Source organism: Lepidochelys kempii, chromosome 6 (genome assembly GCF_965140285.1).
Source record: "Lepidochelys kempii isolate rLepKem1 chromosome 6, rLepKem1.hap1, whole genome shotgun sequence".
Taxonomy (NCBI): Eukaryota; Metazoa; Chordata; order Testudines; family Cheloniidae; genus Lepidochelys; species Lepidochelys kempii.
The window spans coordinates 77,063,572-77,079,405 of record NC_136385.1 but is presented as its reverse complement, the minus strand read 5'-3'; the positions used below and the strand labels follow the sequence as shown (position 1 = coordinate 77,079,405).

The following is a 15,834-nucleotide window of genomic DNA, read 5'->3' as shown; positions in this document are numbered from 1 at the left end:
CTGGACACAGCATCCCAGCTGCAGTTGCACCAATGCCAAATGCAGAGGTGAAATAACTATTCTAGTCCTAATCAAGAGTCCCCTGCTTATGCATCCCAGGATCGCACTAGCTGTTTTGGTATGGGAGCTCATGTTCAGCTGATTAGCCACCATGACCCCCAAAGTGTTTTTCAGAGTCACAGCTTCCCAGGATACAGTCCCCATCCTGTATGTATGGCCTATAGTCTTTGTTCCTAGATGCACGCATTTATATTTAGCCATATTAAAATGCATATTGTTTGTTTGTGCCCAGTTAGTTAGATCACTCTGAATCAGTGATCTGTCTTCTTCACCACTCTCCCCATTGTTAAGTCATCTGGAAGCTTTAACACTGATGATTTTATTACTAAGCAAGAAATTGAGGTGGTGTGGGGAAGTGCGAAGGGCAGAGTACAGCACCAGCTGGTCTACAGTTCAGGCCCATGCATACTCCGATCTGGTCATCTAACTGGGTGCTTGAGTGTAGTGGGACATTGCAAAGGGGAGATGATTGCTCTGTAAAAGATGCCCTCAAGCATCACTTGGGAAGGTGGCATCCAGAAGTGTGTGCTATGGTGTTGCCATATAGGCTCCACCCCAGCGAATCAAAGAAGGCCACCGATGGCCTCAATTGACAGCAAAGCAAGGACAGTAGTCAGACAGGGGAGTGGGGACCTCAGCAATCTGCAGAAGACTTGCAAGCAGCCGCAGTGCCAGCATCAGCCATGAAAGGAGGCAGTAGTTGCAAGCAATAGTGAAGGAGGAGGATCTGAATGCTTCCTTTGACACTTTTCAGAGTAGCAGCCGTGTTAGTCTGTATTCGCAAAAAGAAAAGGAGTACTTGTGGCACCTTAGAGACTAACCAATTTATTTGAGCATAAGCTTTCGTGAGCTACAGCTCACTTCATCGGACTGTTGTCAGCTGATGGGTGGCACTTAATCTGTGCACTTGGAAGACACATCAACTATTGTAGCATAGGGGAGGTGGGAGCCTTAGCAAGCTTCTCCCCAAAGCCCCTTGCTAGAGCCCAGGCACTGAAGCTGTTAATTAATTGAGAGAGCAACAATGTTAGGAATGCAAACACAATTACTTCATGTCACTGTGACAGGAAAAAAAGTGAATGTAAAATTTGCTCAACCACTAATAGATATGGTTTGTATCCTTCTCTCTCTCTCTCTCTCTCTCTCTCTCTCTCTTCATTAAGGGAAGGACCCTGGCTATTTTTAACTCTTGGATCCACACACAAAGCCAAACACTATGTTTTTTCTGTGCAAAAGTGAAAAGGAAAAACTGTAAAATTCTCTAAAAATTGCCCAGGTCTGTTTATCACAGCAAGGTCTCCCCTACAAGGCTAAACCTTCCCTCTAGTAATTGAGCTATGAACTCAGGTGGCCTATGTGTGCCCTCTGGCATGTATAGTTAATATGCGGTATGCTATCTAATTACAGGTTTCAGAGTAGCAGCCGTGTTAGTCTGTATTCGCAAAAAGAAAAGGCATACTTGTGGCACCATAGAGACTAACAAATCTAATTACAGTTAGATGTAGTTGTACTTTTCATCTGCACTTTCATGGACTTTGTCTGGCATACTGAATAGGTACCTCATCTGAAACTGCAGAACCCCCACCACCCAAGGCTATTTATTGATAAATGCATATGTTCCAGCCTCCTGCTGTATGGGCAGAGCTGGACTTTCCCTGTAATGGTTGCTATGAGCTGGTCCAGTCTGCCGAGTTGCTGGTCACTAGAACTGAGAGCAGGGAGCCTGTCTTCCCTGTGCTCTCAGTAACCCACCTACTGTCACTTGGAGGAAGAAACCACCTGATTAAAATGTAGAGGGGATAAAAGCTGGACCAAGAGGGAGAGAAAGGCGCAGACTGGGCAAGCAGTCTGGCAAGTCTAGTTCTAGAGAAATTGGGACTGGCAGGAAGCCTGGATGGAAGGAGAAGGGAGGTGAGGCTGGGACTGGCAGCTGGTAGGAGGGAAGGTAGGTTGGAACTCTTTGGGCGGGGAACCGGGGAGCTGGGTGTGAGGGGAGGCTAGAAATAGTTGGGCAAGGAGACTGGGACTGGGAGCCAGTGAAGGAAATGGGGCTGAAATGGAGAACACTGAAATCAGAGAAGTAGTTGCGGGAGGGCAGGAAACAGGGACTGGACAGACAAGGAGACTGGAACTAGGAATCAGTGTGGTAAGAGCAGAGGTGTTAGGGAAGGGAGGCAGATCTGACAAGGAACTGTGGTGCAGGGGGAGACTGCCTGGGTAAAGAGACTGGGACACAGAGTCAAGAAACGAGGGAGGGAGTAGAGGGAGACTAAGATGTGATGAAAATGCTGATGGGGCGATTAGAACTCAGGGTGACTGGTTGGGAGGATAGAGACAGATTGGAAAAGGACCTGGGAGAGGGCATTGGAACTGGCTGGGCAAGGAGACTGGGAGTGGAGATGGGAAAAGACTAGGAGTGTGGGGGGGGGCAAGGAAACTGGGAGTGCGATCAGAAGCCTGAGGAGTGGAGATGGAACTAGGTAGACAAAGAGAATAGGTCTGGGACAAGGAACAGTGGTGAAGGGAAGATGCAGGAATGGAACAGGGGGATGGGGGTCAAGCTTGGGGTGAACAGGCAGAAGAGTCTGTAGAGCACAGGTCTCTCCAGAGCCTGGAATGGAACCCAAGATTCTCGAGTCTCACCATTTCTCTGCTGTCAGCAAACAGCTGCAAAACCCAAACTGTTCCACTCCCTCTACCACTGGCATCCATAGAAGATGACAACCTCCTACTGCTATCAGTTACTTGATTAACTCAAGGGACAGAGCTCTGTGCAGTAGATCTAAGGGTACCAACACTGCTGGTGAACCACGTGGGTATCAACGTGATAGAATCACTGGGGTTTTTTTCAGATTGTTTTTGAAAGCACAGGAAATTACACACACACAAAACCCTATATTTAAAGGTTTCAGAGGAGCAGCCGTGTTAGTCTGTATCCGCAAAAAGAAAAGGAGGACTTGTGGCATCTTAGAGACTAACCAATTTATTTGAGCATGAGCTTTCGTGAGCTACAGCTCACTTCATCGGATGAAGTGATGAAGTGATCCGATGAAGTGAGCTGTAGCTCACGAAAGCTCATGCTCAAATAAATTGGTTAGTCTCAAAGGTGCTACAAGTCCTCCTTTTCTTTTTGCCTATATTTAAAGACCCTTATTAAGGTGGCAGAATCAAGCACTCAGACGTTAGGAAATGGCAGAATTGAGGTTGCCTGTGAAACCTTACTTCAGCCCTGTTGTGTGTATGCATTGAGCTACACTTTTTAATTACATGTTCACATACTGGTTTTTCCCTCACCGGACCCTTGCCTCATTCAGGGCAAAGGCTGGTTCTGCATGGGGAATAAATCACGTTGTGTCTATGGGACCCTTAGCTCATTTTGCTAGGGAAGATGAAAGGCAGGCAGTAGTGGATGGGGCAGGGGATTGCCTCATGGTGAAGGAAAGTGACTGCTGCCCTGGAAAATTGAGCGTCTATCCCTCTGCTGCCACCCTCCCCTCCCCAATTCTGACATTTCCTAAAGTAATACAACCTCCTATTGCTATCAGTTACTCGATTAGCTCAAGGGACAGAGCTCTGTCTGAGGGAGAGTGTAAAATATGTGGAGAGAGAGAGCAAGAAAACCTTGTATTAGTGTGGGACTGTTCCAAACCCCATCGAAGTCACTAGGAGTCTGTCCATGGACTTCGGCGCATGCCACTTATGATAGTGCCATTGAGTTTCTTGTTATTTTCACATACCCTGGCGTGCCCGTGGAAAAAGTTCGTGAGCAAAGAGTCCGAGGTTATGGTTTTGGCCGGACTAACCCCATTCTCTGGGAGCAGCAACTGTGCCAGATACTTATCCCTTTAATTAGTGGCCCAGAAGGTCAACTGGTATTTAAGAGATTGCGCCTGTTCTTAATGAACTTTCTCTCATAGTACTGCAGTTGTATAACCCTTGGTATTAACATGGCCAGCGAAGGGAAGAGAGCCTAGTTAAGAGTTGCGCTTAACTATCCTGATTACTTACGTACCCTAGGGAGGCTACAGATATTTGCTGATTTTTGACTTACTAAATAGTCCCCAACCTCTCTGTCTCTCTCTCTCTCTGACTCACCGTTTTAACCATATAAACATTTCGATTCTTTGGATTGAAAAGGTGAGTCTCTTTCTCTGGTTTATGTATCTGTCCCCATCTCTCTCTCTCTTCAATGAAAACAAACATAAACTTGATAGACTATATGAGGGTAAACTTCGGTCAAGTTACCCTAAAAGGGAGTGGGGATCTTTTACATTTATTTGTGTATTAAAGAAAAAAAAAAGGTACAAAGGGCTTGATCCTCAACTCATGAGACAAACAAAACTCCCGTCGGTTTTTGCCTGTAATAAGTATGAGCTAAACTTCAGCTTTTACCATGGTGTTTACGTTGAACCTTTTGTATCTACTATAATATAGGCGCGATATGGACATTTTGTCACTCTTCTGCGGGGTTTAAAAAAAATACTCCTTTCCTTGGGACTTCGGCTTGACCAGAGAATACACAGCTTTGGATTTTACATGCCACGGCAGACGTTCCCCCGCTGAAATGCTGTTTTAAAAGGGAACGCTTGATCACTAGTTTTATTAACATTTAGTTTCATTACAATCTGGAGACGTTGGACTCTTTCTTCTTTCCCGTGCAAAACCGCAGCACAGAATAACTGTAGACGCAAACATTGGCTGCTGACAGCTACCTCAATATTCAGACACACACACCTCTGGCTGTGGAAAGACAAGGAGGTGTCACGGCTCTTGCGGGGATGAAACCTTTCATTGATAAAGCTCTACTCGTGTGGGTATCGGATCGTGATTCACATGTTTTAATCGCCCCCCCCTTACCAATATTATTACCAAAGCTACATAACTCCGGGCATATTTGCTAAGGACAAACGTCAGAAATGGCACCGTATTGCAACTCTGAGACACAGAAATCTTGCTGGAGCCATCCCCTCCTAACTAGACCAGGTTAGAAACTAACAGTAAATGTGCTAATCTAGCGGATAGACCCCCCCCCCCCAACGCTATCTGCTTTGTGTTATTGGAGAAGAGATCGTGTGTGCAAATCGCTTTCCACGCAGTTCCTGGCCCCCTACACTATGAACGGAAGGGAGGATTTAATATTTAACTCTTCTTAAATATCGGACTTTAATGGAGGTGGAAAATCTGATTTTCTGTGCATTCCAAGAACAATTCCTTGGGGGTGACCTTTAGCACCGAGTCTGTTGAAAGAGGAAAGTAGCCGAGTGTTTATCTGGAGATGACTGAAAGCTTTCCCTGGTGGAAGTTTATGGAAGCGTTAAAGGGGGCGGATAACACGATCTTTGGAGGCGCTTGGCCAATGATCTGGAGGGGCTTGGAGAGCAGATCTCAGCTGGCAGACATTTAAATGGGAGACAGCTCGGCGCTGCTGCAATTTGTAATCAAGATCCGCGACTCCCTCTATATGGACTCACTGGCAGCTCCAGGCTCCTACCCCACTGCAGCCTCTCGCCGGCCAGCGAAGTAACCCACCCCAGGCAGGAGACCTGAGCAGAGCGAGAGAACTCACCGCTCCGACCACAGACCTCACAGGAGGGGGAGCAGCAACCAGAGCAGGTGAGTGGGGCGATTATTTCTTACCGATCTCTCTTTATACAGGCTTCTCCGGGGCATGAACACGGCCAGCTCTTTAGGAGACAAGAAGGTGATAACTTCGGTGCTAGCCCATCCCTGGTGTAAGGGGAGTTACGCCAGGGATACCTTTGGCCCAGGTGCTCTATTTCGCCATTATTCTGATTTTTGGTTTGATCCAGTCTCTCGCCCCTTCCCCCCCAGTCGCTTTCCCTCTCTTTAACAGAAATAGTCCTTCATTAATTGCTGGCTTGCAAAAGTCTTGAGGCCTTTGATTTCCCAAACAGCCCCTCCGAGGAATGACAGAGCCTCCCCCTTCTCCCACCCCCTCCCCAGCTCAGATGCAGTGGAGCAGACAGAAAGGTATTTCCTCTCGCAATACTGGAGATTAGGGCGCTATTATATTTATCTCCCTAGACAAACAGAGGGATTGCAAAAGCCCAATTAGCTCTGCCTGTCATCTCCGCCTACAGCATCATTCCCAGCAAATTGGATTCGGCGCCCACCAGACATGCAGCAAAATCCCAGCCCGGCATCTGCGAGGAGTGACTGAACACGAGGGGGGGGGGGTTGGGGGGAAAGCATGGATCCTGGCTGGAGGCTCCCAGGTACCAGGGCTCCCCCCGCCCCGTGCTGCAGCCCCAGCCGCGATCCCAGCGAGCCGGGCTCGGTCAGTTTCTAGGGCTCTGGAGGGATGGTCTCCATTGAACACTCCTCGATAAAAGATAAGTGTGTCTATTTCAAGGCTGGCCTGCCCTTCTCAGCCGGACTGGAAGCGATCCCAGGAGAGCCCTGCGGGGCAGATGCAGCCCGCAGAGGGGGTGTTTGCCTTAGCCCGTCTAGTGCTGCAGGAAGCTCCGGGTGCTGCAGGATTGAATAGCTCGCACCCAGAACCCTCCCGTGGCCCCAAAGGTGCCGGAAGACGCCTGCGGTCTCGCTGGCGCGACCCGTGTAGCTAGCGCGGAGCTGGAGCGTGGGCTGAGCGCGGCGGGCGGGGGAAGACACGCGGAATCCCTGTCCCGGTTCATTGCGTGTCCTCCCCCGCCAGCGGCTCTTCCCTGGGGCGGGCTCGGGGAGGGTGTTCGCCGCTCGGAAGCACCGCACGGTTCAAAGCTGGGATGCGGGGACCTGGAAATGCACCGACCCACTCGCTTGTCTTCTTTCCCTCTAACCCCCTTTCGGATGCCCAGGGCATTTGGCTGCTGTTGTTGTTGCCCTGGCGACTTTCCTGCCTCTTTCGGGGAATGTGCCAGCTCGGGCACGTTAACACACAAGCACCCAGACCAGTCCCACCCGGGAGCTCCCAGATCTGTCCGTGGCCCTGCCTCAGTTTGCCAGTTCTCTGCGCGCTGGATCTAGCCCAGCGGCCCCTGTTAGCTCCCCCCTGCGGGCCGCCGCGCTGATCCAAACCGAGCCCCGCGGAGGTTCCCGCGTGCAGAAAAGCCAGCGACCGCTCGGGCCCAGGTCCTGCTCCCGACCCCCCCACCCCCGATCTGCTAGGGAAGCGCGGCTGCCTCCGGAGCGCAGGATCGGCTCCCCTGCCTGCCATCCCTGGCTTACGGCTGCCCGAGGACGCGCACTGGCCACTGGTCCCAGCTGAGCGCTCTTCCCGCTTCCCCCGCCGGCTTGGTGAGCCCACTGCCGTCCCTGCGCCTTTCCCGGCCCCCTGCGCCTCCTGCCAGACCCCGGCCGGGCTGATTGCCCAGCCGGCTCTGCAAGCCCCCCTAAAAGCGAGTCTCCTTGCGCGTAAAATCCGCAGCGCGGAAGCCAGTCACCTGCCCCGCGCAGCCCCGGGGCTCCAAGGGCTGAGGCGCTTTCAAAGCCTCTCCCGGGAAGAGCCGCGAAGGAGCGGCCGGTCACAGCGCACAGCGCTGCCTTTCCGGCACTGCCCGAGCTCCGCGGCTCCAGCCTTCGCGCTTCTGCCCCGCTAGGGAAGGGAAGAGGTTTGAAGGGGACACCCCGCGTGGGTCCCCACGCCTCTCCGCTAAGCAGGGCGCAGGGATGAGGCCCCTGTCCGCTGGTGACCCTTCTGTTTCCCCCGGGAGCGCTGCCCCTGCCCTGCGAGCATGTCTGCGGGAAGGGGCTGGCTTCGCCACGTCCCTGGTGCGATGTGTTTCCTTGGCGAGGTTTGTTCCTTCAGCGCAGTGTTTTTAATGGTTTATCCGTCCGCGCTGGGTGCATAGGCGCGACGTACCCAGCCTGCTTCATCAGGGTCAGGCCTGATTTTAAAAAGATTATAGAGTAGAGGTGCAAATCTCCCTGCGAAACAACACGGGGAACTTTGGTAGGAGTGTCCTGCTTAGCCACTGGGCCTGATGTTAAAGTGGATCATTTAATTTGCAACAACCGGAGAGAACACAGCGAAAACGGATACCTTCAGTGCCGGGTGTATCACAAACATTTCTCCCACGGATCCCCCACCCCCCAATGATGTTGTGAGGAGGGAAGCTGACTGCGATCGGGGTTTTGGTAAATGACAATCAAGGCTCGGCTAGGACGCTAGGTACTATGGTGGTGGGGGCTTACACGTGTGGAAGACAGATGGATGGGACAGTGCGGCTTCTGGGGAAGCCGGAAAGCAAAGGGTGCCCTGCTGAAGGAAGCCTATAGCATCACTTCGTGTTTTGCATCTGAAAACGCTTATCTTTACATAAGACCCAGTTCTGGAAACAGGAGGACTTGTGGCACCGTAGAGACTAACAAATTTATTTGAGCATGAGCTTTCGTGAGCTACAGCTCACTTCATCGGATGTTCTGGAAATGCAACTAACACAGCGAGCCTCTTCCTGATAAAGTCCCCCCTCACCCAGCTACCATTGTGCACAGCGAGTCTTATTTTGTTAATCAACAATGTTCTCAATATGGATAAGATGCATATATACTGTTCTTAGATCTCCACTCCAATGGCAAGGAGATTTATAAATCAACCGGGAGCTCAACAATGTATGTGGCCATGCGGCCTGTTAGAATTTTTGGGGATTAGTTATATGCTTTGTGAGGCACTCAGAGCTCTGGGTGGCAGCTAATTCTTAGCCCCCGCTTCCTTTGGATTTTACATACTGATATTGGTAACTATAAGAGCAATCTCTGGCATTCCCTTCCATCTGGACTATAGGTTACTGAGAAGTATCCAAGCCACTGATGCTGTGTAGAAATAAGAAGTAGCACTCATGCTCAAATGTTTTTGGTTCTTCCTAGAGCTTAGACACTAACTGTGCTAGGATATTTGTTTTTGTCTCTGCTATGCAAGCCAGAATTGTGCAAGGCTTTCCTTAGCACCACGCCTTTGAATGTGTATTACTGTCTACTGCCACAAAACCACATCAGTAGTTTCAATGGATGTGGAGCAAAATTCCACTAGCCTCACTGAGAGGCATAATCTTATTGAAAACAATGGGACTACTCCCATGGGGAAGGCAAGTCTGGATGTGGCCCACGCACATACTCATGATACACAGCAGAGTTTTAGTCCTGATTTCTTATGGGACTGTAGTTTAATAGATCAAGGGAGGGATTTTCAAAGGCACTCAGTTTTATCATTAATTTCTGTATTATTCTCCATTTCCATTACAATCATTGACCGAAAAATAGATTGGCATTGTGTAGAGTGGTTTCCCTACAATCTTACTCACCAGGAGTTACTTGCCATTTTAGTGCATCTGAAATCCTACCAACCAGAGAAGTTGGTTTTGTTAGTCTAACCTTGGTAAATATTATCTCTCTTTGTGGATTGCCCCTTCCACTGCTTTTTCTGTACTTCAGACAGGTGCATTACTGAAACATTAAGCAAGGACATTACTATACTTCATATAATAAACTGTGAATACAAATATTTTGCGCCTTGGAGACACGGGAGGTGGTACAAACCTCCTTAATTTGCATAATAGCCAAGAAGTTGGGATCTGATTGTTTCCCTGGATACGGTATGAGGATCAGTCAGTAAATATATGTAATCACATTTTATCATAGGTGCTGGCACAAGAGGTACTGCCACACCCCCTGGCTTGAAGTGGTTGCCATTATATACAGGGTTTGCAGTTTGGTTCAATAGCTCTCAGTACCCCAACTATAAAAATGATTCCAGCAGCCCTGCATCTTATGGAAATACAGTTTGGAAATTTCCCATAATATTCTCCCATTAGATTCAGTTAATGAAAGTTTACCATTGACTTCATTGGAGCCAGGATTTTACCCAACATTTTAAAGCAAGCTGCATTGTCATAATACTTCAGTACGATTCTAGTGTAGGAGTTCACAATGGAACTAAAGTGCCTTTAAATTTGACTGTTTGAGATCCTTAATCAATAGCAGAAAGCATACATAAACTAAAAACTCACAAATACTTTTTAATAATGAAATGGAAGGGTTTTTATGTTTCTTCTAACTGATGCCATCACTAATTCATTAAACTCCTTGATCTTCTTGGGTGATTAGAGACTAGCCTCTAGAAAATTTAAAGCACCATATAAGTGTAAAATAGAATTACTGTTGGACTGCAATCCTGCTCCCATTGAAGACAATACAAAGCCTCTGCTGGCTTTAGGATTGGACCTGTACAGATGAAAAGCAGAACTCTAAACTTGAGTCTTGGCAGTTAAGTAGAGGAGGAATTGATTTTGAGGAATTTTGCTAGTCATGTTAATGCTATTGGATCTTGATCCAGCTTCCATGGAAGTCAATGAGAGTTGGATTAGGCCTTTATATTTGTAGTTTGTAATTACTGAATTGTTAAGGAGATTTTTCAGTTCACGTTTCTGATTCTGCCAGTGTTTCTGTAATACCCAGAATGTCACGTACCTTGCTCTTGAACATTTTTCAGAAACTTGGCATTCAAGAATTTGGCAGGGGGTCGGACTGGATGATCATGGTGGTCCCTTCTGACCTAAATATCTATGAATCTATGAATCTAAGATGTATGGGCCTGAGCCCATGTGCACATAAGCTCCATTGTAGACAAGAAGGTAAAGTTATGGTATGCAAGGAAGCAGACCCTTTATTTAATGAGAGATTTTGTTTGATTGACCAAATTTCAATTATGAAACTATCTGGCTACCTTATTGCACAATGTCACTTGTAATTTATTGCCGTATTGAATTTTAAAGTTCTACAAAATTTAAGTTTGATAAGGCTCTGGTTCATAAAGGACTACATTGTTCCTATATCATGGGGCCATGCAGAGGAATAATCCCCTGCATGTGGGCATTATCTTGGGTCCAGGTCTTGTGTAGAATGTAGGAGCTACACTTTAGATGTAACCCAGGTGGAGGAAGTGGGTGAGGCAAAGAGTGGGTGGAGTCATAGATCCACACACCCCAAGCAGAGATGGGTGGGTGCCCGGAGGGAAATAAATTGCACCCTTTCAAGGGCTGTAAGTGAAGTCCTTACTAAATAAGCAAGTCACAATCTCTCCCCGCACCCAGGCTACTCCTGTGATGGTGCAGTTTAAGGCACAATCTAGCTCCGAATGATCACATTCATTTTTATTATTCTGAATTGTTTTTTGAAGTTGCCAATACATTGAATTTTGAAAAATGTTTTCTCTGTGTCACTAATTTTCATTATGACCCAATCTACCTTTTAAATATGTACAACGTGTTTTCCATCTTTTGGGGGTGGAGGGGCGCAATCCTGCAAACAATTACTGCCTTACATTTCCTTAAGTTAAGTACAGCCTTTAATGCTTTTTGAATAAGGATGCTTTCTTGAACCTGGGCTGTAGTGCTTACCACTGATGGAAACAACTACACTTGGTAGTAATTGTTTTCAGGACTGGGCCCTATATGACAGACTGGAATAGCCATTCACAGGTTGCCATTCAGAGGGCCTTTTAAAAATGGGGGAAGAAGGGGAATGACACACAGATGACAAGTTTAAAAAACAAAAACGGTGCTTCGGCTTTTTAGGAATACGCACATTGGCAATAACCAATTGAACAATGGAACTCTAAACAAATACCTGAAGTTCCTTGTGCTGCCTAGGAACTAGCATGTGATTTTTTTCTGTTTTGTGCAATGACTATTACACCGGACCCTCTCTAGCACGCGGGATTTGGGATCCATGCGTGGTATCGCTTTAAAATGAATTGCAATTAAAGTAATTAAATTTGGGAGCCATGGCTGCGACCACGTTATATGCAAATTCACCCTATATAGATGCGTGTTCTAGCAAGGGTACGGTGTATTTTTTTAAGGTTCTGGCACCATCCTGAGTAAATAACAAACACTTTAAAAATACTGTCTAATTATAGTGTGGACACAAATAGATGGGAACAGCCCTGGATGGAGTCATTCTGGTCTCCTGAGAAAATAAACAGTGTTTTATAACCAGTCTTCTTTTAAATTAGTTTAAAGACAAAATATGGAAACTAAATTCAAAAAGAAACCTGTTTGAATAACATTTTGGTTGTAATACAAACTGAAAAAAGGCAGGACGTGTTCAGTCCAAGCTGACACTTGAAATTATGTAGTGTTACCTTCAATTTGAATTTCCCAGGTTTTTTTGGTCATTGTTGTTGGTTTGTGTCAGAGCCTTAAGGTTATTAAAACTGCATGTCTTGTTCAGTATTTCATTTAGATATTAAAAGCAACCCTCCTATATTCTCCTGAGGATCAAGCAAGAATGCTAAGCTTGGTGTATATTTGTTGTATTTCAATCTATTTATGTATGAAGTTCCTTTCAAACACAAGCACACCCTGATACGTTAATCTAAATCAATAAAGTGAATGCACTTACCTATTTTGCCTATCCCAATCTCTGGGCACACTAACAATTTATTAAAAAACACTTAAAATAATATCTTGGGACCATAAGCAAGTCTAGATGTCGTATAACATCTTCCCAAACCCAGGGACTCCTAACTCTACCTCTTTCATTCTTTCAATCAGGGACATCTGTGAACATCATAATGTAAATGTTTTGTGCAATTTTTGAAAGTATCAGGAACTAAGAAATTAACATGCATGTTTTATGGCAGTGATTCTCAATCTGTGTTCTCTAGATAGCTCTCATAATGTCTGACTGATTCTCTATCTGATCTGTTTCAGTCTCAGGCAGAACATGTGAAACAAACATCACAGGAGCGCTTCTGATCCAATATGGGGAGTGCTGAGCTCATGGATTGGAGGAAGGGAGGTGTGGCAGTTGCTTCACCTGGGACAGGTGGCAAAAAGGATCTGGTGCAAGTAAGGGTGGTATCCACACCTGATCCAGCCACTAGGAGAGGTTAGATAGAAAGGAGACCTTCAGAAGCTGGTAGAAGGGAGGGAAGATACCTATGCCATCAGACACAGGGAGGGCAGATAGGGCGTGACACATCATGACACTGAGTCACATCAATGCAATGTCCAGAGCTTAAAGTGGTCTGAAAAAAGTGTGTGGGGAGGGTCTTATCACCCATACATCTTCCCATTCCCCATCCAAAATTAATTCTACCCTCACCCCCCAAATCAGCTTCTACCAATTTTGCACATTCCAGCCTCACATCAGTTCTCTTCCCTTGCCCTCCATTAATTCTGCCCCCATATTTGTTCTGCTTCCCTTCCCTCCATCAGGTATACCACTCACCCCCCATCTCACATCTGTTCCTTCTGCAACTCCAGAGGTTTTTAACCCCTCTTCCCATTCCCAACTCACGTGTTGCAGGGAGGGCTAGGGGAGGTGGAGGAGCAGAGAGGAGCTATCCTGTTTCTTCCAAGAGGTAGGGGAAGGAGGGAACAGAGCTGCCCTGAGCTTCTGGGCTCTTTTTGCTCACCCCTTATCAATCCCCTCCTGTGAGAACAGCTTTGGCTCCTGGGGGAAGAGCTTGGCCTGCTTCCTGCAGCAGCCCTGATTGGCTGCTCTTCCTCAGGAGGCGGGCAAGTGGGGAAAGCACCCAATCAGAGGGGGTTTACCCCCAGCAGGAATGAAACATGCACCCCCTCAGTGACCTGGCTTGAGTTTTAGAAATTTTATTTCCCAGGCCTGCAACCTGGTGCAACCAGTACACTTCCTCAAGTGTTGCAAACTGACCCAAATTCACCGGTATGAAGCCTCTCATACCATTGTGCAACGTGCCAAAGAGCCAGAAGAACCTTAGTTGCTTTTCATGTTACACTGGTCTCTCTTCTGAGTTACACCAACCTAGACTCCATTACACGCACCCCTCAGTGGGCCAAAGTCCAAGGCTTGTGTAATGGGTAAATATGATATAGGTTATACTCTGCTAAGCAAAGGGAGTTTAAGCAAGTGTAGCATTTCTGAACCTGGTTCTCCCCTCTTACGCCAGTGTAAACCAGGAATAACGCCATCAAAGGAAATGGAGTTACACCAGAGTGAAAATGGTGTGAGGAGAGAAGAGAATCAAGCCACTTAAAGTGGTGCAATGTACGTGGAGAGAGGAAGTGAAAGAAGATATACACTACACACAATTGTCAACTCCAGCTGCATTTTTCACATAGCTGGAGTTGGGTAACTTAGGTCGACTTAGCCCCATAGTGTAGAGCTACCCTTAGACTCCCTCCAGACTGACCTAGAGACTTTTGAAATGGGATCACTCTATTTATAGCTCTCTGCAACTCCATTTAACACTACAGTGTCTCTCCAGCTATTAAAGGCTGGGTACCTCTCCTCTCTTACACACTTTTCTCTTAGACCAGAGGAAATATTGTACACTTGTCTTTTGCAGATTTCATATGAAATCCACAATTGTGTTTTGTTTCCTCACTGTCTCCTACCTAGGATGGTCCGCACAGTGTATGCTGTTGGTGGTCTGCTTCTTCTAGCTGGACTTCTGTTACCCACAGCAGAGGGGAAAAAGAAGAGTCGTGGGTCTCAGGGAGCCATCCCTCCTCCCGACAAGGATCAGCCCAATGATTCAGAGCAAACGCAGACAAAGCAGCAGCCAGGTTCAAGGCACCGAGATCGGGGAACTGGCACACCAATGCCTGCCGAAGAGGTGCTGGAGTCTAGCCAGGAAGCATTACACGTCACTGAACGCAAGTATCTTAAGAGGGATTGGTGTAAAACTCAGCCCCTCAAACAAACCATCCATGAAGAAGGCTGCAATAGTCATACTATTATCAACAGATTCTGCTATGGCCAGTGCAATTCTTTCTACATCCCAAGGCACGTCCGCAAAGAGGAAGGCTCTTTTCAGTCCTGTTCCTTCTGCAAACCTAAGAAGTTCACCACTATGACAGTTACACTCAATTGCCCTGAACTTCAGCCCCCTAGAAAGAAGAAGAGGATCACGCGAGTCAAGGAATGTCGGTGTATATCCATAGATTTGGACTAGACTGCAATATATTATTATACCAATGCTCCAGGCATAGGCAATCAGCATTGCCAGGTTAAATAAGAGTGAGTGACATAACTACCATACCTGCGTGGCTGGACATAACTGACAGGAACCAGAGTGAATCACCCAAAACATGGTGTGTGTGTGCGTGTGTGTGTGACTGCATATCTATACGGAAATATATGAATGTTCACTACACAGTAAAAACATTTAAAATCATGTGTGAAATATCACCAAAGGCCTATAAACACACCAGTTCAATATCACATCTATGAATTAGGACCCTTAGCGTACACTCACATTCTCCCTGCTTGCTGGGTTCAGTGCAGCTGTGCCTTTTGCTAATGTTTCACTGGAGACCATACTATTCACCTTCACAACATGAAAAGAAATATCAAATCAGAGGCATTCAGGAGCTTCCAAGCATGAATTTGATCCTAAATTTAAAATAACCAGTTTTAAAAGAGGTGCAGCCATAGGTGAAACCTCACTAAAAGCTACACTTGCATCAATAGTTTCTATTATGCCTTTCTTTTTAAAAAAATCTGTGTTGCTGGGAGGACGGGGCGGGAACCACCAGGACACAGACGGAGAGAAAACATAACCCCAGGGAGCTAGAAGGAAAAAGAAGGCCAAGAGTTAGCAGGAAGGAGAGGAAAGGGAGAGGAGAGAGTAGGAGAAGGAAGGAGAGAAAAGATGAGAAAGACAAAGGAATAAGAGAAGACATTTTCTTCTGCTACTTTTTTGCTTTAATTTATAGACAAATCCATTTGTTATATAAAATGAAAAGGAATTACGAACAAGGAATTCATTTCTGAATTCTAATAACAGTCTAAATCAATTAAGATCCATTGTTATGTCACTAGATCCTC

At 46.7% G+C, this 15,834-nt stretch overlaps 1 protein-coding gene across 2 annotated transcripts; it reads left to right on the top strand.

The window, feature by feature from the left end:
- Positions 1-5,595: 5,595 nt before the first annotated feature.
- Positions 5,596-15,099, top strand: GREM1 (gremlin 1, DAN family BMP antagonist). 2 transcript variants are annotated; one of them, XM_073350684.1, is made up of 2 exons: positions 5,596-5,673; positions 14,404-15,099. In XM_073350684.1, the coding sequence occupies exon 2, from the start codon at positions 14,405-14,407 to the stop codon at positions 14,957-14,959; it is 555 nt and encodes a 184-aa protein (XP_073206785.1). In that variant the 5' UTR covers positions 5,596-5,673; position 14,404; the 3' UTR covers positions 14,960-15,099. The 2 variants fall into 2 exon arrangements, with proteins under 2 accessions (XP_073206785.1, XP_073206786.1); XM_073350685.1 differs by lacking the exon at positions 5,596-5,673 and having other exon boundaries at positions 14,405-14,432; positions 14,643-15,099.
- Positions 15,100-15,834: the final 735 nt, after the last annotated feature.